This window comes from Phaeoacremonium minimum (assembly GCF_000392275.1).
Source record: "Phaeoacremonium minimum UCRPA7 unplaced genomic scaffold PA7_03_scaffold_290, whole genome shotgun sequence".
In the NCBI taxonomy this organism is placed as follows: Eukaryota; Fungi; Ascomycota; class Sordariomycetes; order Togniniales; family Togniniaceae; genus Phaeoacremonium; species Phaeoacremonium minimum.
The window spans coordinates 104,217-130,417 of NW_006921195.1; the positions used below are offsets into that span (position 1 = coordinate 104,217).

The window sequence follows — 26,201 nt, forward strand, 5'->3', positions numbered from 1 at the left end:
GTGCAGACCCAGGGGAGTAATGAGGCTCAGCAATGATATTGAGGTCTTTGGCCACAATCTTCTTGTCCGAGACTTTCTTCCCGAGTTCTTCGTCATCTTGAAAAGTTTCGTAGTCGATAAAACGGCCGCCCGGCATGCGAGACAGAGTTTCTCTGCGTATTTGGTGGCAAGTGTGTGTCAGGTACGTGATGTCCTCCTCCTCCATGACGAGATCCCAGATGAGATCTCTTAGTTCAAGAGGGAGGCTCAAAATGTTGCGAGTTTGCTCCATCTTGTTAGGTGTTTTACCGCATACGTCGGAGACCAGTATTCCGAGGAAAGATGAAATGAGAAGATATAATGCCAAAGAAAGTTGAGGCGGGCTGGTAATTTATAAGGAGCGCCCAATAATTCGGAGATAGGTTGAATTGAGGAAAAAGATGTTGACTCACTCAGCTGGATTTTCCGGGTTCTGGGGAACTTAACCTTCAATCCACCGATTTATGTTGCCGTCTTCACGTGGGTTTGGTACAAGTCGTTCTTTCCAGTGCAACCAAAGGGGAGTTAGTCCAGCATCTGGAATACATTCGCCCTGAAGGTTTGTGTCGACGGCCACAAGGTCTGTCAGGCAGTCAAAGAGAGGTTCTCAGCTGCAACCCCGTTAAAATCCAATGCATCTCTATGAGACAATCATAGAATATTGCATTAATATGCTTTACTTCGGGTTCTCAAGCTTCGCATGAGTGTCACAGATCTAATGTTGAAGGAGCTTGTATGATTCTTTGGTTCTATGTTCTATCTTCCTTGAGTTTGTCTGCGTAGACCATTGGGTGTACTGCTGTCCAATGAAGCCTTGCTCCCACTGCCGTCCCCAAGGTTCGCCAATTGTCCATGGTTGGTGTATTCTTTCTTTGCCAAGTATTTCTTCCAGTTAGTTGCGAAGAGTTTACAGATATGTTTGATTGCATTTAGGTGCCTCAGCAATATCAGCAGAGAGTAAAAGCTGCTAGATGTTCAGGATACGTCTCATTGAGGCGGCAACGGAGTAGACTCCCCAAGAGACTTAGGCAATGATAATATGGTCACTTGTGGATTTACTGGAAATACCGGAACGGCGCTGTTTTGAGATACATCCATAAGGCACAGTGTGTTTTATTTGACTGATTGTGGATTCAATCGCTTGCGCGGCGCATTTTGATACCTGTCGATATACTGTATCGATCTCTTCTCAGATCTAACAACACCGGACATCTCGCTTGTACGCGCAAATTAGTCTAATATGCCTTTGTGTTCTCTTTTTAGAAGTGCCTTTTGTAGAATTTAGAGAGTAAAATAGCCTTGCTTCATGACGACAACCATTTTGCCCATATTTTGTATTGCAAGGTCTAAATACTGAATCGTCTAGTTTTGAAATTACAGGATGATCTACAGACGTGTTGGTAGATATGTACAGCCATCATGCAAGTAGTCATACACAGGCGGCTCCCGTACTTTAAGAGCGCTCAGTTCACCACGGGTCTCCAGCCCTTTCTGTTTACAAACCGAGTGACACCTTCGTCGCTAAGGATGTCGTTCCCTAGCCGTCCCGTGATCACGCTCCTCTCAAACTCGGGTCCACGCACGTAGAAAGGGTAGGAAATCCGTCCCGAGCTCTCGCTGCCATTGCCATCGACTATGTTGTCTCTTGGCTTGAGAGTATACTCTCCTATCTTCTTCTCCCATACTACACGGTTCCCTTTTCGCGTCTTCACGAATCCGCTGGCCTCGCGGTCCATTGACAGGAACCACTTGCGTTGATGTACGCTGCCAATCGTATTGCTTGCCCCAGGATATGCATTGGTCCGCCGGACCTCCGCGTCCTCGAGCTCACGCAGCTCCCGCTCCATTGCCGATAGTTCGGCCTCGTCATTCCCTGCCGGTGCGCCTGAGCCATCCTTATATTTCTCCTCTCCCTCCATATCAATGGCCCCTTCCTCGTCCGAGCTGCCACTGCTACTACTGGTTACAACCATCGTCTTCGAGGTCTCTGATAGGGGTGCCCTCGGCCGTCGCCGGCGCGGCGTTCCTTGAGCAGACCTCTGCGCCTTCGACCTACCAGCGGCGTCCTCATCTTTCGTCAAGCGCAAGTTGAGCACATACGGCCGCGGCAGGCGCGCACCATCCAGTCGAAGACGAATCTTGCGGTCCGCGAACGCACGTGCAAGCTTCTCCTGCTCAGTGAGCTTCCCCCAGCCAGTACCACCGCCACCGTCCGTCTCCTGCGACTCCGGATCCACCGCCGGGGCGTGCTTGCTTCGGCGCTCCAGCACCACGTACGTGCCCGTGTCCCAGATGAGCAGGCTCCCCGTCGCGGTACTCGCTGTTTCGATGAGGTGGTTCCACAGACAGTGCACGCGGGTCTCGGTGGCGTTGCGTAGTGGCCGTGTAGAGTTGGCGTCCCCGGGAACGCCGTACATACAGGCCCACGACGCAGATGAGGTCGGGTTGATCTGTAACCGTATGTCGTAATGCGTCCCTGCCACCGGGTGGTCATGCTGGTGGATGACGAAGTGTGCTCCGTGTGGGCTGCCGAAGTTGCGCTCGTAGAGGGCGCGGTAGCCGGCGACAGAGAGGCGAGGCGTGTCCTCCGGGTACGGGGAGAAGATGCACTCCGAGAGGAGCTGGCTGAAGTGCGCGGCGTGGTCTGTGATCTTCACATCGCCGGCCTCGATGGCTGCGCTATTGCTGTTGACATCAGCCGGAAGCGGCGGCCCAATGCCGGCATCTTTTCCTTCATCAGGCTTCTCATCAATGCTCCCTGCACCGACCTTCAGCTGACGATGAGGATTGCGTAGAGGTGGTGGCGAGATCCTCCACTCGAGATTGCGCTTTTTGATGAATGGGTTAGATACCAGCTCTGGGCCAGCCTTGCGCTTTGTCGGATCCATCTCGCCGCCAGTTGATCAGGCTGTGTAGATGTGGATGACCGCCGCCTTAAATTGATTCAACGATAGGTCGCTAGGCGGGGAATCCAAGGAACTAGATTGCCCCCAAAGCATCCATGGATGTCAACAACGGCAGTGACTGGAGTCGAAGCGATGTTGCAGAAGCGAAGTGTGTTACCTTCGATTATAGATTGTATTTCTGCTTTAGTAGATCATGTCTTTGTCCTTCGCCGCACCAAATCTTGACATGGAGATATTCATCATGATCGAACATGGAGATTGCCACATTTTGGGCTGTAACTTGACGTTTTCGTTGTACCACACTGCCAAGAAAGCAAGGAATGTTTAATACCACAGTTATTATCCGGTAATGGACAGCGAGATATTTCAACAATTCAACTATATATACTCGATTAAATTACTGTGATAATTGGTTACTGTGAGGAGAGATAATGGTATTACGTTTCATTTTGTGTATTTTACTATATATTGGACACTGTGATCTGAGCGGAATCTAATAAAAAATACATATATATATCTTCTATTAGGAAACCTCCTTCCGAGAAGAACTGTCACTACAGCAAGGGCCCACCCTCGATCATCTTCCGTACTATAGTGGTCAGTATGCAAGCTCGTCACGCTTAAAACCCGGGTTCCTCGTGAATATTAGTTTCCTCTTTGCTGGGTAGTTATCGTCTTCAGATCAAACAAATTGGAGTTGGAAACTGCCCCCATTCTCCATCTGACTTGAGTTCATTCCACTGCCAGGTCAATATCTTTTACCTCGTCTTACTGACTGGGCACTTCTGTCTTGCGAGGTATTGACGGCACCTTGAAAACATTGAAAATATATAAGTCTTCACCTCGACCCTACATGGTACACGAAGGGATGCGACGACTCGGCATCGGAGCGATTTCGTCGTCGCTCTTCCTATCATAACTCTCCCATTTAGTACTGTGGGTTTGAGAAATTCCCATTGATTACCCTGGAGTAGGGGAGATGAACCTTGAGCACAACAGCGGATGGGAGGCTCTGCTCCACAAGGTGGTCATTTCGGGAGGACGCGAGGCGGGGTTCGCTTATCTCGATAAGATAGATGATAAGAGCCGATAACACCTCCAGGTTCCCCGGTGCCCTCCTCCCGCAGGGGCTGTGTACCCGATGCAGGAGATCCTTCGTCCAATCCATACAGACCTATCTACCTCTAACCACCGACCTCGCACAAGAACTCCTATGCCATTTGTGTTTCTTTGGCCTGACTGAGCCTCGATATCTCCCTCACGCCCAATATATTTTCGCATGCCTTGCTTCAATTCTCCATATCATACACTACAATTACCCAGGAGCTGGATGCGGGCGGGGCTTCCGGCTGCCTTCAGTAAGCTAGTCGGGAGATGGATCGCATAGGCTTGACCAGCCTTCCTGAGGAGATTCTTCTCTACATTCTTTCTTGTAAGATATGGGAGTCTCGCAAATTAGCTTTGCAGAACTAACAGTAGCCTGCTCTAGTCCTTGAACCTGTACACATCACGAAACTGCAATTAGTGTCACGACACTTCCGAACTATCGGCCGAGACAATAGCTTCTGGCGGTCGAGATGCTACGAAGAATCTTCCTTCCTTGAGCTTCTAAGCCTCCGCCGCTATACATGGGAGGGAGATAATGGACTGCAGCAGAGCGCCCTACGGCAGGCTGCGGCTTCTGTCAGTGGGACTGCTCCCGAAGCGATCTACAGCAGTCCAAGTCCGCGCCCGGCGGAAAGCTGGAAACGAGAGAGGACTAGAATCATGGCCAACTGGGACCCCTCGTATCCATCCGAGAGAGTGAGCTGGTATGACGAGTATATCCAGCGACATGCGCCGGTTGTCGTGAGTTGGCTACAGCAGCCGTTGCTGAAAGATGGGTCTGAATCTGCCCTGATTGAAGCTCGTGGAGTTGCACTGTACCACCCCGATAACCCACGCCAAGATCCATGTGGCCCCAGATCACTCTTTGCGGTTTCACCTCTTGATGATGGTTCCGTGTGTCTTTGGGACGTCAATGGGACCACAGGTAGGAGGGGCGCAATCCAGGCCAAAAGTCGACCAGGCATACTCTTCATTGACGGGCCTAGCGCTGACAACAGCAAACGATCTAAGAGAATCGATTCTGGTGTCACTGAATGTGTCAGTGTGGACAGTTCGCGATACCGCGCGTTCTTCGCAGTTCAGAGCCGTAAGCCTCATGTTCTCCCATCCGAAAGAGCAACCACCTAACTTGGGCAACAGACCTTATCGAGGTGGATCTACAAAGATTGTCGGTAGTCGGGTGCGAGTCTTTCCCATGGTCGATCACATCTCTATCCACTGCACACCATAGTGTGCCTCTTACGGTTGGCACTAGCCTGGGCATTCATCTTCATGACTACAGAATGCGGGCCCCTTTAAAGACTGATGGCCTCGGCAGGATCGACGACTTCGACCAGTTTGGGGCAAAAGAGTTCTACGAACGAAGCCTCAGAGCATTGTTTGATGATGAGCCACTACCGCCGTACGCCTCACTCTCGCAGCCTGGGCCTTTGAGCATTCTGCACCTACAACGCCCCGGGGCGGAGGAAGATCTCTCAGATGATATATATGTAGCCGGCCGTTTCTCCAACATCCTGCATTACGACCGGCGCAAGTTTCCGTCGATCAGGGGCTCTGTCCACTCAGGCGCGAAACTATGCAGCTTGACGTCGTTGCCCTACCCCTTCTCAACGCTGGACAGCGAACAACGTCGCCAGGGCCGCTTGTCGTTGGATCAGGTACAGACGTCCAAGACTACCCCCGGTGGGCGGACTCTGATTGCATGCGGTGAATACAACACAAAGGGTTCGCTCGAGCTCTACGGCTTGCTCCCGCCATCGTCAAGTCACCCATCTCTACCAGGTGGTCTGCAGAACTCGACGTTCAAGAACCGGCATAATGCCTCCTCCTCGAAGTTACTCTCAGTCATTAACCATGGCACACGAATGGTCTTCTCAGATGGGTCTGGCAAGCTGAAGTGGTTTGAGAGGGATGGATTCACCGAGGTCCGGAGAGCAAAGATAGGTCACTCGGAGAGAGAACAAGCGCCATCACTCTTCTCCTCCATGCCGGGCTCTGACGACATTGCCAGGAAGCTTCTGTCAACGCAGAACGACAGGGGCACTGACCGAGTCAACGACAATGACATATTGTTCTGGACCGGTGAAAAGCTCGGGCTCGTGGGCTTCTCATCTAAGCCCGGATATGTGGCCGAGGATTTTGAGGAGCGAGCCAGATCAGCTGAGGAGCTGGACCAGGAACGGAAAGAACGACTCTACAAGGAAGGCATGCGTCGCGCTCTGGAAAGGCAGGCTGACGACGTCCGATTCGTCAGGAACCTGGGCCTGAGGGCGTGAGCGAGCGGCCCGTCGCGGGGTGGCTTGAGGCTAACATCAATTTCGGTGACTGTATGTACGGTAGATTCACGAATCTTGTATTACGAAGCACGAGCAACACGGGACGGATAGACTGGTGAACGGCTTACATGAGATCCAAGCGTAAGTTAGCTGGGGGCCGGCTCGCGAACTCACCAGAGCCAAGCGTTGCGAGAACAAGGCGAAGGGGCTGTGAGCCGCAGGTATCCTATGCCGTCATGACACAAGGGTAAGACAACCCGTTTCGAGCGTGTCTGCATAAAGGGGTATGAGTCGTGGATCCATACAGCAGAGTCTAGAGGCGTTATATAGAGGCAATACATCTCACCATCGCCCCCTTTTGGGCTAGATGCGCGGTTGCACAGGAGCCGGGTTGGTGTATAATTTTGATCATTGCAGCACACCGACACACGATCTCGGTATCGTAACCCGACAGCCATGGGTCGTATAGCATTACACCACGACCAACGTCCCAATCAACCCATGTCTCTTTCAGACTGCATTATCTGGCTGACCTTTTGGTTGAAGAACCGTTGACACATGCGAACAGATACAGACAGCGGCAACACTTTGATAATTCTAATTGATGCCTGACAGCTTTGATATGCACGGATGGAACCCTCTTTGTTGGGGACTAGATAGTGTCTCAAGAGTCACGCAAACTGGGATTCCACCGGTCTCGAACTGGCTATAACCTATCGTTTTGAGATGTATCACATTGGACAGAGGCTGTTGATACTGTCGTCGTACCGCTGCCGTTCGATTCTGTCGATGTCAGCATCTAGACCGAGTTCGAGACTTTTGGAGTCGCGTGGTTCGAGTGTGTTACAGCGTACGTGCGTGCATGCAGATGTTATCTTCACATGGAGTGGCACTATTGGCAAGGGTTTACCACCCGGCCTTCACATATCATTTGCAAAGAGCGAGATTCCTCCTCCCCATCCAGCCAGCCCATCACAAGTGGATATTGGATTGGATTTTGGGAGGGGAAACGGATTGCATTTTGCAGCAAGCATGCGTGCACCGTATCAGCCAGCGGCAAGCATGCGCAGAGTGCAGGCAGGGCCAGGCGGGCCAGGGAACTGAAGGCAGGGCAGGGCGAGAGGGAAAAGAAACACTGCGTCATTGGGTCCCAGCAGATCTCTCTCAAAGTTGAGGCGACCAATAACCGGATACGACCTCGAGATGATAGCCAATGGCAGGCGCCCTTGGAGACCCTGGCGCACCGCGGTCAACCTCGCCAAATCGGAGAGGCTTGAGGGGCCAACGCAGGCCGAGCGGTGCTAGCAAGGTCAGGCTTGTCTTAGGATCCTTGAGGGCCTGTCGAAGGGTCAAAGCCTCATCTTTTTGAGGAATTGGCAGTAGCAAGCATCGTCATCATCATTACTATGCAGTGCGGTATTGTCCCATTTGTTGTCTGATTGTGGCATTGTGTTGGCGTTGCGCATCCTATACTGATTCAGCCTCCAATTCCAGTTCACAGGGGGCCTAGGATAGGATTCTCGGAACAGCAAGATGCAGCACAAGTTCCCACTTTGGCCAGTCTGGGCCTTGTTGAACCCGCCACCTGCTGCTTGTTGCTGCAGTGATTGCTCCTCTTCTTCAATGCTCCTCACCTTCCTACTTGCGTAGTAATTAATCGCCATCCTATTAACTGATGTGTCGGCAGACAGCGTGCAAAAGCGGCGCGTGCCTGCCTCAATTACTCAACTTATGTAAGTCAACGTTTTGATGTGTGACTGAGGCGGAGGAAGGAGCGAGTGAGGTGGCATTCGGCACCGGCAGAGGTGATGAAATGCAAATGAAACAGGCAAGCATAACTCAGCTCAACACACTACCTACCCTCATACCATAGGCAACAAAGACAAGACTCAACGTCCTCGTACATTGGCCCGTCCACACACCGTCATCCGTCCATCGTCGCTTCTGGAATGGAATGGGCGGGGCCCCCTCAAGTCAATTTTGTAGATTGTAGTCTGCTTATTGGTTTCCAATGATTGACTGATTGAAACGGAGGGAAGGAGGTGGAGGAAGGAAGGACCCTGGAAACTTGGAAGGAACCCTTGGGATCGTCTCGCTTGAGCTTTGAGCTTCTTGGTAACTCTCTCAGAATCTTGAGACCCTCAGACTCTGGGTAACCCACCCGGAGACGGGCTGCTCACCGGGTGGGGATCCCAATCTCAGCGCTACGCTGGTGGAAGATGAGGGAATCTTAGCACTAGCAGGCACTAACGGCGGTTGCTCCAAAACGCTGAGCGCTAGCGCTGCAACTGCCTTGACAGCCTGCTGTGCTACTGCAGACGCCGCACGCTCACCCACGCAGGCTGGGAACGCTAGGGAGCACACCGCTCTCCCGCCCGCCCGTCCCTGACTTTCTTTGGAGTCCATGGCTGGGTCCCGTCCCTGGCTCCCTAGATCCCTACCTAGGTAGCAGGTAGCCCACTGGTTAGACTTTCACACCACCCAACACACCAAGGTGCCCCAGCTTCAAACTGCACCATCGTCACCAACTAAGCAAGCAAGCAGCCATCCGAGCATCAGGGAGAAGGGCAAGAGGGACAGTGAGAGAGAGACAGAGAGAGAGCTATTTTGGTGGGTGTGGAGTTTCAGGTCAAGAGAGCAACAGCAAAGCTCTTGCATCACTTTCTTCCTTAGCTCTTTCCTTGGCTTTGATTTGCAAGCTTGTCTAGCTTACCTTGTGCCTTTGACCTCGTGCTCGTGCTCTGCTCCCGGGATCACCATATCTCGCATATTATTGTACATACATACTCTGCTCTGCTCTGCTCTTCCGTACACACCGCAGCGCATCGCATTCTGCAGATTTCTTCTTCTTCGGCTGGCGCCTCTGGGTGTCTTAGGAAGGCATCGTGAGGAAGAGAAGCCCCCTTCAATACGGCGTACATTAGATTAGGTACCATACCTCTTCACCGTATGTACCTCACTTCTTTAATATTGGCGCTCTGCTTCTGGGATCCATCTCCCTCCTCCTCATTCTACCTTGAAAACTATTAGCCCTCTTCCACCTCCACTTCCACCTCAGATCTACATCTTGTCGCTTATCCTCTCCCCTCCCGTCGCCTCCGAACCTGACTCGCTGCTCGGCATGTGCTCCTGCTGAGGCGCTGCTCTTGCTGCTCTCTCTTCTGACTTGGCTACACTCCAGTCCAGTACAATACAGTACGGTACTCAGAATACCTACCTAATACCAACCTAAGGCATACACACACACACACACACACACACGCACATGGCATGCCACAGCGGCACACCCAGGGAATGCCATGCTTTGCTCTGTTGTCCGGCCCCTCATATCTTAGGCTGATCGTCCACTCCCAATCCCCCCTCGACCCAGCCTGAGTGCCTCGCGCTCTCTTGATTGAAGAAGACCTCGTCTCCCAAACTCTTCTAAACCTCTTATTAACACTCATTGCAACTCCACTCCCTCTGTATCTCTTACAGGTTGACCCTCGCTGCCCTGCCTTAGGTCGAAACCGCCCAAGAAACTATTCGCCATGGCAGGCAAGTGAGGCGGTCCGCCTTTGAGACAACGACTCTTCAGTGGTGTTACATATCTCCCGGATCTTCCATAGCTCATGTCCTGTACACTTCACTGCCTGTCTGTCCAGTTGTCATTGATCATCGTCATCTGAGACGCGCGCGCGCTGTAAATAGCCTGCCCCCTCTCACCGTTCATGTTCATACATACCTCCCATACCACAACATACCACACCACATCTACCCTACCTACATCCATCCATACATACATAGGGTCTCCTTACTCGACACCATTGTCAGTCATCGTCGTCGTTTTCCCACCCAGGCCACTGCCGCTTTACCTCTCGGTCTGCTCCACAGTCTAAGCATGTCCAATGGCTCAATGGGCCGGCGGCGGGGGATCTCCTCGACCCCTTGATGGATCACCTGATGAACTCGAAGTACTCTCTGTCTCCTTCATGCCGGGGAAGCGGCGTTTTATCTACGCGGACGACGTCCTTGACAATCTCCCACCGGCGGATCCCCTTCTCTACAAGCGGCCTCGCTTGCGTGAGCAGGTTTCCCGTGTCGACTCCCCGGAGCTACCTTGGGCCGCTATGCCAGAGTCGAACAATGTCTTCTTCATCATTAAGGAGGGCTCCTCACCAAGAGAACCCGACTACGACGGCTGCAGCCACTTCACCGGAAGCGCATCACCGGAGCCGGAACTGCAGCCAGGCCAATTACTAGACCCAGAACCAGAGCACTTCGCGAGCGCACACTTCATGGAGAGAACTCACTCGGGCCGATCTATCGCCTCGGATCCGCGCTCCGCCCTGCCATGTGACGACTTCTCGTATAAAGAGGACTTGGCTGCTGCTCAGCGAGTCAAGGAATATATGGCAAGCGTTCGCCGAGATACGAAGTGCGAGCGTATTCTGAAGAGCCTGATTCATCCCAAATCCATCAAAGGTGCAGACTTTCCTCTAGACAACGAGGCTCTGTCAAGCATCTTCCATGCTGCCAATGAGATATTCTTCCACGGCAAGCTGTCACAGCGGGTGACATGGGACTGGTCCCACTCGTCCAGCTCGCAGTACGATAGCAGGATTATTGGAACCACTGCCCTGAGAGCTGCGAAAAGGGGCGGCTATGAGACACTCATCGTTCTATCCTCCCCTATTCTCAAAGACACGCAATACAACAGGAGGCTTCTCATCTCCACCTTTCTCCATGAACTCATCCACAGTTATCTCTTCATCTGCTGTGGGTTTAAAGCCCGAAACTGCGGCGGTCATACCGCAGGCTTCAAGAAGATAGCCGATATGATCGACCAGTGGGCTGGAAGAGGAATTCTGCATCTCTGTGACATGGAGGCAGACCTAGAGCAATTCCGGTCTGTCGAAAGAAGTCCACTTATTAGAAATGATGACGATTACTGCCCCGACGGTCCAAGTATCTCTTTCAACGGGAGCTGGAACCGATCCGGCGGCAACATCGGCAATAACAGCAACAACAACAATAACGATCGGTGGGGCAACATCACCAACGAGCTCGTGCCACGGATTGCTGCCGTGGCCGAACATTATACGTTTGCTAACTCAAGACCATAGGGAATCTTGAGTCTTAGCCTCTTCGGACTTTCTTTCGTCATCCACATGTGTTCGAAATTTCCTCCAGTTTTCGAGGCCTTTCTATCATGCATACGTCTCATCTACATACCTCTTTCTCCACTCTTCTGCCCACAACGAGGCAGAAATGTCTCCAGCATTATCATCATCAACATCCAAAGACAGGCATGGCGACGGTGTTTATTCTTTTTGGGGACTTTTTTTTGAAAGGCACCTTTCACAACGATACCACTTTTCTTTATTACATAGATAGCATAGGTGCCGGTGCCGGATAGGGAGAATCAATGGAGATCATCTTCATAGGAACCGATATACTCACTCATACCCACATCATTTTCATTTTAAGCATTGTATATTCTCTTGACCTATACCTCGAACCTTTCGTATCTTCAAGGATATCAGCTTGTGGCGCCTAAGGGCGCATGCGGGCTTATGCATGGTATCCACGCCATCGTCGGGAAGGGTCAAACAGAACAAGCATGGAAGTCATTTCATCACGGCGAATGGGGACAGACAGTGTGTGTACAGGCGAACTTCCTTCCGCCTTATTTTATTTTAGTAGCTTTTTAGACATTACCCAACGGCGAAGAAAAGAATAAAACTCCAGTATCCATTACTCCCAGCTGTGATGCAAGCCCTTAGTCCTCTCTACTCAGGAATGTATGATGATATTTGACAAGCAATGCAGATGCAACTCTCATGCTGAATGAAGATCATTCCCCTCGCTTATGTGAATTATTTCAACGATGCTCAGGCGGCAGCGTTGTAGATGCCATCCTTGCACAGCAGCGCAATCTTCTTGAAGAAGCGCCGCCACTCGAGCGGGTCGCCCTTGATCTTGACGAAGCGCACCTCGAGCAGCTCCTGGCCCTGGCCCTCGGGGATGTAGTACTTCTCGACGAGGATTTCGCCGTGCAGGTGCTGGTGGCGGCCGTCGACGGCGCGGACCTTGAGGCAGGCGATGCTGTCCGAGTGCAGGTTGGCCATGGCGGCGGCGTTGGCGGGCAGCGGCACGTTGAGCTGGTGCAGGGCGTCGCCGAGCATCTGCACCAGCAGCTGGGGCGGCACGTGCGAGTAGAAGCGCGTCAGCGAGTACGCGGGCACGATGTCGCGGAAGCGCCGGGCGTGCTGCGTCAGCGACAGCGGCACGCCGGGGGTCTGGCTGAACTGGCTCATCGTCGGCTCGTCGGCCAGGTAGTCGACGGTGTGCGGCGCGGCGGCCGCGGCGTTGACGACGCCGGGTCGGGTGTGGATGACGGCGGCGTCGGCGCGCGATACCGGCTGCGTGGAGGAGATGGACTGCGCGCCGAGCGACCGCATCGTCGGCCGCTCCCAGTCGAAGAGCACGTCGGTGATGGGCGTCTCGGGCTGCGTCGCGGAGAACTTGGCGGACCAGTCGTCTGCGGCGTGCGAGGCGCCGTCGATGTCCATGGTGTCGGCGGCGTAGCGCTGCGAGGGCGTCGGCTCCTGCGTGAGGTCGATGCGCAGGTTCGCCAGCATCTGCGTGGCAAGGTGGATGGGATCGGAGACCTTGCCGTCGTCGGTGAGCAGCTCGTTGCGGCGCGTGAACCACGGGTGCTGCCGTATCTGCGCGAAGGAGAAGCGCTTGCCCGACTCGACGTTCATCATGCCCCTGAGCAGTGATAGGGCATCGGGCGGGATGCGCTCCCACAATGCGTCTGAGCTCCGGCCGTGGGTGCGTCTGTACTCCTCGAACTCCCAGCTGCTCGCGGTCGGCTCGTCCCATGGCGTGTTTCCTACTAGCAGCACGAACAGGATGACGCCGCAGGACCAGATGTCAACTAGATCAGGTGAGTACTTCGCAGCTTGTGGATTTCGCCGGTCCACTCGCGCACACGTCAGGACCTCGGGAGCGATGTACGGCGGACTGCCGCACATGGTCGAGCTCTGCTTCCTCGCGCCCTTGTACTCGAACATGGTGGCCATGCCAAAGTCCGCAAGCTTCAGGCTGCCGGTCTCGGACAGCAGGATGTTCTCGGGCTTGAGGTCGCGGTGCGCCACGCCCTTGGAGTGCATGAAGCTGACGCCGCTGATGAGCTGGAGGAAGTAGACGTGGGCAATGTCCTCGGGGACGCCCACGTCGGCCTCGATCTTGTCGAACAGGTCGCCGCCCTCGGCGTACTCCATGGCAATCCAGCGCCAGACGGCGTCCTCGCCCGTAGCGAACCACTCGATGACGTTGGGGTGCTGGCCGATGTGCGAGTGCAGCGACACCTCCATGGCGATCTGCTTTGCCGTTATCCGGCCATGCTTGATGGCGTAGCCCTTGTGCACCAGCTTGACGGCGAAGACTGGGCTTGGGGCGTCTAAAGGAATGGCCTTTTTGATGCTGTGATTCTGTAAGTAGGTGTTTCCACCTGGTCACGAGACCACTCGACTCACGATGCATATGCGCCTCTGCCAATGGTCTTGGAGATGATCTTGAAGGGCAAGTCATTTGGCAGGGGATCTAGCTGCGACTGTTGCATGTTGGATTAGCAGGTGTGCAGTCTGGGTAGTCAATGAGAGGCCCTGAGGGTGAAGTCCGGATGGATTTAAGACAAGGATAGTGGAGTAGTAGGTGTGTGTGTAAGTGACTTTCATGCATTCTCAGCAGCACATCCCCAATCGACGCTATCTAAAACTCTGGCTGGCAAAGATACTGCATGCAAATGCCATGTTTCCTATTTAGCACATAAAATAACAAATACTACTCACCATTGCAACTGCAATTTGATGGCGTCTTGCGGCGAAAACGCGTGGAGGGAGCGGTCGCGTAAAGTGGCTTTCTCGCGCGTAAATAATAACGTAGTCGGCAGGCGGGTCTAAGTCCAGAGATCGAATGAAAATGGCCCTTGAATTGTTTTGTTCGCAGAAGTGGGAGTGGCCGGTCGCGAGTCGATTGGCCGAGCGACCAGCAAAGTGCCAGGTCAGGCGCGGGCCGAGCTTTTACTTACAAGCACAGGGGAGTTACAGGGGACTGGCTGACTGGCTAGGGCGTGGTTGCTGTGTGAGGCGTGGTGGGGTTGCGATCTTGCGGCAGCCAGGGAGACGGTAAACATGGACGATGGGGCTTCCAGGTGTCATGCAAGGAACCACGCTCCCCGTCCGTCCAATCCGCCGCAACCAACGCCTTCCCGGCCTCGATCCTCTAACAAACCAATCTTCCTCTGCATCCAACACTTCCTAACCTCTCCCTGTATTCTGACATTGTGGTCCTCTCTTCCCCAGTTTCTGTGCTCATATATTAACTCTTTCACTGCACCTCCAGGAGAGACTTGTCGCTCTCTGGCGCATCTCAAGATCGACCATTATCGTCAATTGTCTCTCTTCAAGCCGGCTCCTTGTACTATAGCCCACCGGCACCTTGTCCCCATCATTGACATGGAGTTTACCAGAATGGAAGATACACAGAACTCTGCTCCTGGCAGCCTGCAAGCCGCTAAGCTCGGTGCAGCAAGAAAGGGCCCAGACTCACAGAGCGTCACCAAGAGGTAGGCACAATCACACATTGCGCCACGACGACATTGTCCTTAGATCTTTGAGCTTGGGTCGAAATGAGGCTGACAATCAATGAATGGGATAGACTACAAACAGAGCTGATGCAGCTAATGACCTCGCCCGCTCCCGGCATCTCCGCCTTCCCTTCTGCTGACGGCAACCTGCTCTCGTGGCGAGCCACCATCGAGGGACCGGACGATACGCCTTATGCTGGTCTTACCTTCAAGCTCACCTTTGCATTCCCGGCCAACTACCCGTATGCGCCGCCGACGGTCCTCTTTAAGACTCCTATCTATCACCCCAACGTCGACTTTTCAGGGCGCATTTGCTTGGACATTCTTAAGGACAAGTGGACGGCTGCATACAACACGCAGACTGTCCTGCTTAGCCTCCAGAGCTTGCTGGGCGAGCCGAACAAGTAAGCCATCTCGCAAAACAATTGTTCCTATAATTTCAATGGTTGACAACGATGTTAGTGCTTCACCCTTGAATGGAGAGGCTGCCGAGCTCTGGGACAAGGATCCTGCCGAGTTCAAGCGCAAGGTCCTGGGCCGCCACCAGGACATTGATGACGAGTAGATGGAATGTGCATTGTTGAGATTTGGAGAACGGAGTCAAAGAGTTACCCTGTACTAGTATGCATGCATTTTCGTAATGGCAGTTCATTGTCAAGGAAGGGGATCATCATTCCAACTGGGCACCGAGTCATGAGTAGTTGGACAGCAGCATAGCATTGCCTCGGCGGGTCAATCACTCGACCGATCCCGCCGAGTGCACACTTGATTAGAGGCGTGGTGTTTGGCTTCACCCTTGGTAGCACTGTAATCGAGATATCTGTTCATCCCACTGAGGTGACCTTTTCACACAAATCGGATTGCATCCCCGAGACAGGGCATCGGTACTTTTGACGTGCTTCTCAATATTGACCCTTTATTAGTGGTGGTAATGCGAAGCTAAATGCCGTACGAAACTCCGGAAAGCCCAATGCCACACCTTGACCAGACCCAGATTTTGTCGACTTTGTCCGCCTTACTCCTCCACAACGACCGTCTGCAGGCCCTTGGGCTCCTTGACATTGACGGCCTGGACGTAGCTGTACAGCTTCTCCTTGGCGCCCTCCTCGTCGTTTCTTCGTCGGGAGATGCGTACGCGGAGTCTGTATGGAACGCCCTTGACACCCTGCTCCCACACCTTCTTGTTCAGCTGGGGGTCCAGGCGGACGTCAGTGGTACCCTAAAGACAGTACGAGTTAGCAATTTTGATCCCACTCGGTGGCGCCCCACGATCTTCTTCGAGCCGGTGCGTCGCTGATGATAGATCGATACGTTGGGGTCGCTGCTCTCGTGAGGGTGGTGCGTACCATGGCCTGGTGTGCGAATTTCTTGATCTCCTTGACGGCGCGGGGGGCTCTCTTCTTGAAGGTGACGCCATGCAGCTAAATGAAACAGTCAGCCCTCAGTCTTCCAGAATATCTCAATTCCCCTCTCCAGGCGTCCTGGAACTCGGGCGAATCGGGAGGTGATGAGTGGTGTTGACGCACCCTCTTGTGCATGTGGATGGTGTACTCGCGAGCAACCACGTCGGCGATGGCGGATCGCTGGGGCTTGGTAGCCGGCTTCTTTCCCTTTGACGACATTCTGTAACGGAGATGACGGTTAGATTTATGATATTCTCCTCGTTCTGGTGGCGGATGGCAGTCCGTGGGCGGGCTTACTTGACGGCGTGTCTGGGTATCTGGTCGATGGGTTGTCGAAATGGTAGGCGGTTTTGGGCTAATTTTGATTTTCGAGATTTTGTGGGAGGAAGGTGCGAAATTCTGTGTGGCCAATGAGAGCAGACTGCGGCTGGAAGGAGAGCTGGCCAATTAAGTTGCTGGGTGTGGAGTCGCTCAAACTGACGATCTTACGCTGAAAAGTGGCTGGTGGGTGGTACCTGCCCTTTCTACCCATATTACCGCATTCCTCAAGTACCGTTTCTCCGCCTACCTTACTTTGGTTTAGCTGTCTTGCCCGACCGTGTCTCTCCAGGTTTATTGCGTTGCAATCCAAGAACCCCAAACAACCTGCCAAAAGGCTGTTTATGCCAACAATTCTCCTCACCTTCTGCTCAATGAGCTGCTGTTAACAGCCAATTCACTAACTTCTGTGCTTTGGGCACAAGATCTGCTCGCTATTTCTTTCTTGTCCGTGGTCTTCCTGGTCGCTTCAATCGAGACGAAGATAAGGGATAGCACGGGGTGACGTGAAACAACCGGCTACATTCTCCCCAAAATCGACGACCTGTTCGGCAACAAACATTCATCCTTCATCCAAAACGAACACACAGCGATAATCGAGGACTACTCTCGGGAAGAATTCATACACTGAATACCTTTGTGATCGCAAGACTCCAGGTATTCTGAGATAAACAAGATGGCCGATCCATCGATACATACCCCGTCACCTGTGCCTGACATGGGCCGCAACCGACTCCCAACCCTCTTTGAGGTTTTGAGTCGCCGGACCCTTCCTCCCGTCGACCTATTTTCCTTCTATATCTACATGAGAGATCAGCAAAGATCTGTAGACTACCTCGATTTCTGGTGTGTATCACGGTGTTTTCACCTTGACTTGAGGCTTTTATACTGATATCATCCAGGCTTGATGTTGCTCAGCACATGACATTATGTCGTCACTACGTTCGCGAACTCCGCCGCTCTGTGTTGGTTGGAACGCCCGAAGGAGAGAAGCCGACCTCCAAGCGATCATCCGCGATCTTGGAGAACATCGGTGACATGAACCATCCCGCCGCTGGCCCGTCGATGTTCGCTACGGACAAAGAGAAGGATCAAGATGCGCAGATGTCTGCTTTCCTGCGCGAGGAGAGAGGCGGCACGCCGGGAATCCACGAGTCTCCCCAGAGCAGCAACGAGCGTCGCCAGCGACCCAGCCCGCACTTCAGCACACCGCATGATGTCACGACCGACTCTAATTCTCCAGCACATACTGTCGCGAGACAGGATATTCGGGCCTCGGCTGAGAAGATCCTATACACCTTCTTGCTTCCGGGTGCCGAGCGTGAGATTGTCCTCCCCGGGTCTATCACAGAGGATGTCACCAGAGCGATCGAGGAGTTTGGCCGCGATGACCCGGAGGTCTTTGATGTTGCCAAGGACTATGTCTTCCAAGCTATGGAACGAGATGCCTTCCCCGGCTTTCTCAGACAGAAAGCTCTTGGAAACCTGATTCCGCCTACGCTCATCATGAGACTGATCATCGGTCTTGTTGCGATGTTTGGTGGCTTCTGGACTGCTTTCGTCCTCATCTTTCTAGACAAGTCACGCGAAACTAGGCTTTTCGTACGTTGTTCACTAACCCTTGATCAAATATGCTTTGCTAATATCTCATAGCTCATCATTCCCTTCACTTTTGGAGTCTATTTCCTAGCTTCATATCAGTACTCTCTCGACCCTATCCTTGCCCTAATCGGCTTGAGCGAGTACACTCCTTTCAACTTCTCTCGAGTTCGAGAGCCGTACGTCCGAAGGCTGCTTGCCACTCGTGCACTGATGGTCTTGGCCGTCACTGTCATCATTGACGCAGCTCTTCTGGTGCTCTTCATCCTGGTCCCTGGCAAGAGACTATGATCTGGCCATAGCCGGAACGAGGAGCTTGTACAAATATCGGACTTAACGACCATTATGACATTTTGCGAATCTGTTTGTCTAGGATACCATTTGTTGAAAGAAGGGAAGTGCAAATAAGGGCCACATGGCGTTACCAAGGCATTTCATAATTAACCAGTGGGATTTTTATCTTGTACGATACGGTGTTCCGAGTTGTTTTAGGAGCTAGGCTTTATATTACTTGATGAGCCTGAGAGTAGCTTAGATGGAGCCATCACCAAGATACCAAGCCTAGCTTTTTGCTATCTTAGTATCTAGAACTGGGCACATGGCAGTCTAATGAACAGTATAAATTACTTGATCCCATTTTACTCGTACTAGGAGTTATCAAGTCTTCAAGTGAATAATGCTTTGTTTTCGTCTAAGCATTCTAATCGGACTGCAGGATCCTTACTCTGGATCTTCTCTCTGGCAAAGCCTTTCGCTATGCGTAGCTCTGCCAGTCATTGGTGGCTTTAGCCTGTGGCCGTGCTGATTATTCCTATTTGTGGCCACTGGTCTTCGAAGTGACTTCAAAGGCCATTCTATCCATGCTTCCCTCAGCCTTGGTGAAGTGCTTTTCTGCCGTCTTCATGCAAGTCATCTAGCTGAAAGTGGCTCGGCCCTTCCGTGAATATACTCTCACTCGGGACCGTTGAACGAACCAAACGCCCAAACCCCATCCTACAGCTTGCGCCGGCTCGTCCGCTTCTTGCCGTCCGCCTCGTCGTCGTCGTCTAGATCCATCGCCTCGTCATCGTCCTCGGTCGCCATCGGCTCGTTGAGCAGGCTGCTTCCCCTCTTGCCGAACCGCGGCTTGCCGTGTGCCGTGCTGAGCGTCATCGGCTTCTTCCCCGCAGCGTGTCCTCCTCCTCCTCCTCCCCCTCCTCCCCCCTCCTGGCTGGCCTTCTCGTCCTCGACCAGGCGGGTGATCGTCGCGTCCCAGCGCTGCTTCTCCGCCGCCTTGCGCGCCGCCTCCCTGCGGATGCCGGCGATCTGCGCCTCCAGCTCGTCGAGCGTCGCCTGGCAGCGGGCGGACCAGGCGCGCAGGGCGGCGATCATGTCGGGCACGGCGCCGGGGGCGACGTCGCGGAGGGGCGCGACGCTGGACACCTGGACGACCTGGCGGGCGGGGTCGAGCTGCGCGGCGAGCAGGCCGGCGTAGACGGCGGCGATGACGAGGTCCTCGAGGGCGCGCTGGGTGGGCAGGGCGAGCGACTGCATGAGGCGGGCGTAGCTGAGCGAGGCCCGGTTGTCGCCGCCGCCGCTGCGGCGGGCGAGGGTCAGCAGCGAGAGCTGCCGCAGCTTGGAGGCCTGGGCGTCGGCGAGGGCGGGCAGGCCGGGCGTCGAGGCGTACGTCTCGTAGGTGCCGTAGCTGAAGATGTGCAGGAGCGTGAGGTGTGCGGCCAGCTCCGGGGCGGCGCCGGCGAGGGCCTGGATCTGCGGCGCCGCGAGCAGCTCGGCGAAGATGAACGTGCCGGGGGCGGACGTCGCGCGCGTGATGAGGTCTGCGGCGGCGCGGGGCGAGGTCGCCGACTTGCTCAAGGCCAGGAACGGCTGGGCGAGCCGGTGTTAGCTTATACGTGTATAATGGAGGTGGAAGAGGGAGCCGGGCATACCTCTAAGGCGTTCAGAGCCTTTGCTTGCTCCATGTTGTGTGGGTTAGACCTTGATGATGAGCTCCCGAAAGGCCAAACGGAGCGGGATGGGCGGTGTCGATAGAGAGGCGAGCTCTGCCTAAGCTTTTGGATCGACGTCAAGGCCGGCAGCCCGTTTGGTGGGGTGGTGAGGCTGGGTAGGGATCTGTGGCTTGGCTCTGGGAGATCGAGGCAGGTCTCCGCGCCCCAGCAGTCACTCAGGATCCCCTTTTCTTCCAGAAGATCCTCCAAGCGCCGTGTCAAGGCTTCGGCAATAGTGAGAAGTGAGACTCAGGTTGATGTGGGCTAGCGTAACCGAGAGTTCTGTGATTTGCGTGTCAGGATGCCTCGTCTGAAGTTGAAGGCTGCGTCAGGTCTGTTTGAGCTATCCGCTACGCCTGGCCATTTAGAGACTGCGGGGCAAAACGGCAACTGTACATGTATACTGTAAGTTTCGCCTCGTCAGGGGGGAAGGCTCTCAGTCTTCTGTCAGGCCAAACTCGAGCCAGGGCCGGATTGTGGGAGATCTCGCAAGTGCTTGTCCCCTTTCCATGCAGCATTAGGCCCCTGTTTGTTTAGCCTGTGTCGTCTGTCTCGTCGAGGTCGAAGACGCACTGGGGTGCGTTTGAAGCTTGTAGGGAGCAAGCGGCGCATCTTGAAACAAAACACATATCACAGTGATACATCCTAGCACAGTGTATGCGCCGGTCAAAGCCGCACTTAGTGTTTGCTTGAGAGCATTACACTCGTCGATTTTGACAATATCGTACAACTACTATGTAATGTAATTATGCTACAGGAAGCATAGAGATGGCCTCAGATACGGTTGATGCTATGCGATCCCAGATAACCATTGATTGACTGGGGCCCAAAGACGTTGAATTTCGGTTCCCCAGGGTACCGGGGCATTTTCTGCAGGATTCGGGGCTATTGAATCGATAGAGCCAGACTCGGACGACGCACGCGGGAGACGAATGCAGCCTTCGGCCCTGCACGGCCCTGCACGGCCGCCACCCACGATGATACCCTCAACCTTGGAAGTGCCTGCTATGTGACTATGTCCCCACGGCGCATGGATCGTGGAGAAGCCACGTAATCATTGGCCATGCTTCTTGTAGTATTTCGACAGGCTTGCTGGGCAAAGAAAGGAAGAATGGTACGATTGCTATCACAAGTATTCAATGTCTTATGAGCAAGCAAGTCTCCATTATAGGCTTCTAACTACTCCTGATAGCCTACGTGGAGAGTGCAACTTTTGATCACTTGGAATGGCAAATTGGCGACCAAGGACATGTTTGACCAGGTTTGTCGGGGCCTTCTCTTCTCGAATGTACGCTACCTACTGCATAGTACACAAATTTCAGACGCATCTAGGTGGTTTGTGGCAGAAAGAACCGGCAGTAGAACGTACACTTGTGTTACTTACACTTACTCACTGCCGAACAAGCTGAAGTGTCACGATGGCTGACATGATCTGCGATTTATCAATTTTAATATACAGATTGATGATGGCGTGCTCGGCACCATTGGCGTGCAACCAAATGAGACCTGCGCTACTCAGGATTGACTGCATTCTCGTCTCTGGTAATATTAAAAAGAGGCTTCTAGATAATCGGCATTTGGAAAACAAAAGTTACAAAACAAAACAATCATGGATAGAGTTGTCTTTTCCACGACTGAAGGCATCCCCAGAACGGCTACGAAACAACCGTGATACCAAAGCGTACAGTGTGCCGAAGCCCCATTCCTCGATATATCCGGACGCAGTCGGCGCCTGTCAAGGGACCCCTGTCCCCGTCCCGGCGCACGAACTCGCTACAAGCAGCGGGCCATTCCCCCCCAGTTTAGCAAGAGGTGTCTGAGCCTAGCAGTCTAGCCAGCCCGGCCTTCCCCCCCCCCATCCTGCCATTCATTGTTCCATCGCATCGCCGGCACCAGCGGGACAGAGCTGACAAAGACTCCGTCTCACTCATACCTTAACTACCACGGGCTGTGCCTCTCTGCCGCTGCTTTTCTTGGCCTTCTTTTCTTCCCGCATGCTCCTCTGCTCTGCAGTACACCCGTACACCCATCTGGCGAACAATTAATCAGTATTCCCTACCCTGCCGCTGCAGCGCCGCCCGTCTCCCGCCCGTACATAAGCTGAGGTCATCCCCGGAAGCTGGCCTTCTGGAGTCTCTGGAGTTTCGAGTCCGCCAAGACAGAACATCGATCTCAGATCTCACCCCCTACGCCGATGCATGAGATCTGTCCCTAATCTACGTCGACTCCAGACTCCAGGCCCTTCGCGGAAGGCAGGACGACTCCGGGCAGTGTTGAATCGCTGTTGCGACTGCTAGAAAGAGTGGGATATAGTGGCACAGCAAGAAAATGGCTCCAGCAAATATCGTCGTGCCGCCCAGGAGTCCCCGGGTCTCCCGGCCGTTGCTGGGCACACCGGGGCCACACATGGCGACAACCACGTTAAAGGTCGAGGGCATGACGTGAGTGACTCAATATAGATATCCTGCTGATCGCTCACTAACATAATCGCAGCTGTGGCGCTTGCACATCTGCAGTTGAAGCAGGCTTCAAAGGCGTGGACGGAGTCGGCAACGTCTCTGTCTCACTAGTAATGGAACGAGCAGTCATCATGCACGACCCCCAAAAGATCTCCGCCGAGCAGATTCAGGAGATAATAGAAGACCGAGGCTTCGACGCTGAGGTACTGGCGACCGACCTACCCACTCCGCGATTTAGCACCTCAAAAGGACTCTATGACGAAGATGCCGTCGATGACGAGGAGGCTTCCTCGTGTATGGTCACAACTGTTGGTATCCAGGGCATGACTTGCGGTGCTTGCACGTCGGCAGTTGAGGGCGGGTTCCAAGGAGTTACTGGCGTCAAGCACTTCAGCATATCCCTACTCTCCGAAAGAGCCGTCATAGAACATGACTCAGCGCTGTTGCCCGCCGACAAGATTGTGGAGATCATTGAGGATAGAGGGTTTGATGCCTCTATTGTAGAGAGCAAAGAGCCGGAGCGTGCGAAGAAGCCAAGGTCGGGAAGTTCAGCAAAGAAGGCATCTCAAGCTATCACAACAGTCGCTATCGAGGGAATGACCTGCGGAGCCTGCACATCGGCTGTCGAAAGTGGTTTCTCTGATGTCGATGGTATGCTACGCTTCAACATCAGCTTACTGGCAGAGCGGGCAGTCATCACACATGATCCGACCAAACTTTCACCAGAAAAGATTGTGGAAATCATCGAAGACAGAGGCTTCGATGCAAAGATTCTGTCAACACAATTTGACGTCTCAGACCATTCAGATGCCACCTCAACAGCACAGTTCAAGATCTACGGCAATCTAGATGCGGCTGCTGCCACGTCTCTCGAGGAGAAGCTCGTCGCGCTTCCTGGTATCAACTCCGCAAAACTCAGTCTCTCAACTTCGAGGTTGACTGTCCAACTGCTACCTAATGTTACCGGCCTTCGAGCAGTTGTAGAAGCAGTCGAGCAAGCTGGCTACAACGCTCTTGTCGCCGACAACGATGATAATAACGCGCAACTAGAATCTCTCGCAAAAACCCGGGAGATCAATGAATGGCGGCGAGCTTTCAGAGTCTCGCTCTCTTTCGCCATTCCCGTCTTCCTGATCGGCATGATCTTCCCTATGTGTCTGCCGTTCTTGGACTTTGGCGCCTTCAAGATCTTTGAAGGACTATTTCTCGGCGACATTATTTGTTTGATTTTAACGATACCCGTACAATTTGGCATTGGCAAGCGATTTTACGTTTCTGCATATAAATCCGTCAAGCATGGCTCTCCGACCATGGACGTTCTCGTCGTCCTCGGCACATCGTGCGCATTCTTTTTCAGCTGCACCGCAATGCTTGTGTCATTCCTCTTTGAGCCTCACACTCGGCCAAGCACTATCTTCGACACTAGCACTATGCTTATCACATTCATTACACTCGGTCGCTTCCTGGAGAACCGGGCCAAGGGACAGACATCCAAGGCTCTATCTCGCCTCATGTCTCTGGCTCCCTCCATGGCTACGATCTACGCAGACCCCATTGCTGCTGAAAAGGCAGCGGAGAACTGGCTTTCAGTTGCTTTCACCGGAGAACCCAAAACTCCCATGACCGACGGTGCGGCTGCCGAAGAGAAGGTGATTCCCACTGAGCTCATCCAAGTTGGGGATATTGTTATCCTACGTCCAGGTGACAAGATTCCCGCGGATGGTATCATGGTCCGCGGTGAGACTTACGTGGACGAGAGCATGGTCACTGGTGAGGCAATGCCGGTACAAAAGAGGAAAGGCAGCTTCCTGATCGGTGGTACTGTTAACGGCCATGGCCGGGTCGACTTCCGTGTCACCAGGGCTGGCCGAGACACCCAGTTGAGCCAAATTGTGAAGCTAGTCCAGGATGCTCAGACCACCCGTGCTCCCATTCAACGACTGGCCGATACGCTTGCTGGCTACTTCGTTCCAACAATTCTCATCCTTGGCTTCTTGACGTTCTTAACCTGGATGGTTTTAAGCCATGTCTTGACCAACCCACCCAAGATCTTCTTGCAAGAGGCTAGCGGCGGCAAGATCTTCGTCTGTGTCAAGCTGTGCATTTCTGTCATTGTCTTCGCCTGCCCTTGCGCTCTTGGCCTGGCTACCCCCACTGCCGTTATGGTTGGTACCGGCGTCGGCGCCGAAAATGGTATACTTGTCAAAGGAGGTGCTGCGTTGGAGAAGACGACCAAGGTCACCAAGGTCGTCCTTGACAAGACTGGTACCATCACATATGGCAAGATGAGCGTCGCTAATGCAAAGGTCGTGTCAGTCTGGCAAGACAACGAATGGCGTCGCCGTCTCTGGTGGACCATTGTTGGATTGGCAGAGATGGGAAGCGAGCACCCTGTGGGTAGAGCTGTGCTCGGAGCAGCGAAGACCGAACTTGGACTCGATTCCGAAGGTACCATTGACGGCAGCGTTGGTGACTTCAAAGCTGCCGTTGGCCGGGGTATTAGTGCAACGGCTGAGCCCGCGACAAACGCCGAGCGTCTTCGTTACAATGTGCTCGTGGGCAATGTGCAGTTCCTGCGCGAGAACAACGTCGATGTGCCCCAAGATGCCGTTGAGGACTCTGAAGAGATTAACTCCAAGGCTGCAAGCCGCTCGAAGGCCAGCTCATCTGCCTCGGCTGGCACTACCAACATCTTCATTGCGATCGACGGCAAATATGCTGGCCACCTCTGCCTTTCAGATACTATCAAGGAGGGCGCTGTCGCTGCCATCGCAGTGCTTCACAAGATGGGAGTCAAGACCGCTATCGTCACTGGAGACCAACGCAGCACGGCCGTAGCCGTTGCAGCAGCGGTGGGCATCAGCACAGAAGACGTCTACGCCGGCATCTCGCCCGACCAGAAGCAGGCCATCATCCGCCAGCTGCAGGAGCAGGGCGAGGTCGTAGCCATGGTCGGCGACGGCATCAACGACTCGCCGGCGCTGGCGACCGCAGACGTGGGCATCGCCATGTCAAGCGGCACCGACGTCGCCATGGAGGCCGCCGACGTGGTGCTCATGCGGCCCAACGACCTGATGGACATCCCCGCGGCGCTGCACCTCGCGCGCTCCATCTTCAACCGCATCCGCCTCAACCTGGCATGGGCCTGCGCCTACAACCTCGTCGGCCTGCCCTTCGCCATGGGCGTCTTCCTGCCGCTCGGCTTCCACCTGCACCCGATGGCCGCCGGCGCGGCCATGGCGTGCAGTAGCGTCAGCGTCGTCGTGTCGAGTCTGCTGCTCAAGTTCTGGCGCCGGCCCAAGTTCATGAACGAGGCGCTGTACGACGAGAAGGGCGTGCTGCGGAAGGGCCGCGGCTGGGGCTGGGACAGTGTTCTTGTTAAGGTACAGGAGTTTGGGGAGCGCATCACGGGCAAGGGCAAGAAGGACGAGGGCTACGTGCCGCTTGCAAACTTGGATCACCCCGATTCGGAGAGGGTGTAGGGAGTGG

General features: G+C 53.9%; 9 protein-coding genes across 9 annotated transcripts; 5 read left to right on the plus strand and 4 right to left on the minus strand.

Moving 5' to 3' along the window:
• Positions 1-1,481: 1,481 nt before the first annotated feature.
• On the minus strand, positions 1,482-2,906 carry UCRPA7_3636 (putative abc1 domain containing protein; the record flags this gene model as incomplete). Its single annotated transcript, XM_007916180.1, has 1 exon — positions 1,482-2,906. One exon carries the CDS (start codon positions 2,904-2,906, stop codon positions 1,482-1,484), a length of 1,425 nt encoding a protein of 474 aa, XP_007914371.1.
• Positions 2,907-5,314: 2,408 nt separating this feature from the next.
• Positions 5,315-6,307, plus strand: UCRPA7_3637 (putative f-box domain-containing protein; the record flags this gene model as incomplete). The annotated part of the gene is made up of 1 exon (XM_007916245.1): positions 5,315-6,307. The coding sequence occupies one exon, from the start codon at positions 5,315-5,317 to the stop codon at positions 6,305-6,307; it is 993 nt and encodes a 330-aa protein (XP_007914436.1).
• Positions 6,308-10,278: 3,971 nt separating this feature from the next.
• Positions 10,279-11,412, plus strand: UCRPA7_3638 (hypothetical protein; the record flags this gene model as incomplete). The annotated part of the gene is made up of 1 exon (XM_007916388.1): positions 10,279-11,412. One exon carries the CDS (start codon positions 10,279-10,281, stop codon positions 11,410-11,412), a length of 1,134 nt encoding a protein of 377 aa, XP_007914579.1.
• A 768-nt stretch (positions 11,413-12,180) lies between these two features.
• UCRPA7_3639 (putative serine threonine-protein kinase chk1 protein) lies at positions 12,181-13,919 on the minus strand (the record flags this gene model as incomplete). The annotated part of the gene is made up of 2 exons (XM_007916200.1): positions 12,181-13,780; positions 13,834-13,919. The coding sequence occupies 2 exons, from the start codon at positions 13,917-13,919 to the stop codon at positions 12,181-12,183; spliced, it is 1,686 nt and encodes a 561-aa protein (XP_007914391.1).
• Positions 13,920-14,814: 895 nt separating this feature from the next.
• Positions 14,815-15,510, plus strand: UCRPA7_3640 (putative ubiquitin-conjugating enzyme protein; the record flags this gene model as incomplete). Its single annotated transcript, XM_007916298.1, has 3 exons — positions 14,815-14,924; positions 15,017-15,349; positions 15,408-15,510. 3 exons carry the CDS (start codon positions 14,815-14,817, stop codon positions 15,508-15,510), a joined length of 546 nt encoding a protein of 181 aa, XP_007914489.1.
• A 450-nt stretch (positions 15,511-15,960) lies between these two features.
• UCRPA7_3641 (putative 60s ribosomal protein l31 protein) lies at positions 15,961-16,567 on the minus strand (the record flags this gene model as incomplete). The annotated part of the gene is made up of 3 exons (XM_007916203.1): positions 15,961-16,164; positions 16,292-16,366; positions 16,472-16,567. The coding sequence occupies 3 exons, from the start codon at positions 16,565-16,567 to the stop codon at positions 15,961-15,963; spliced, it is 375 nt and encodes a 124-aa protein (XP_007914394.1).
• An 817-nt stretch (positions 16,568-17,384) lies between these two features.
• On the plus strand, positions 17,385-18,556 carry UCRPA7_3642 (putative regulator of g-protein signaling domain-containing protein; the record flags this gene model as incomplete). Its single annotated transcript, XM_007916287.1, has 3 exons — positions 17,385-17,512; positions 17,569-18,268; positions 18,320-18,556. The coding sequence occupies 3 exons, from the start codon at positions 17,385-17,387 to the stop codon at positions 18,554-18,556; spliced, it is 1,065 nt and encodes a 354-aa protein (XP_007914478.1).
• A 702-nt stretch (positions 18,557-19,258) lies between these two features.
• Positions 19,259-20,226, minus strand: UCRPA7_3643 (putative cop9 signalosome complex subunit 7a protein; the record flags this gene model as incomplete). The annotated part of the gene is made up of 2 exons (XM_007916299.1): positions 19,259-20,131; positions 20,194-20,226. The coding sequence occupies 2 exons, from the start codon at positions 20,224-20,226 to the stop codon at positions 19,259-19,261; spliced, it is 906 nt and encodes a 301-aa protein (XP_007914490.1).
• A 2,433-nt stretch (positions 20,227-22,659) lies between these two features.
• Positions 22,660-26,194, plus strand: UCRPA7_3644 (putative copper-transporting atpase ran1 protein; the record flags this gene model as incomplete). Its single annotated transcript, XM_007916350.1, has 2 exons — positions 22,660-22,694; positions 22,747-26,194. 2 exons carry the CDS (start codon positions 22,660-22,662, stop codon positions 26,192-26,194), a joined length of 3,483 nt encoding a protein of 1,160 aa, XP_007914541.1.
• Positions 26,195-26,201: the final 7 nt, after the last annotated feature.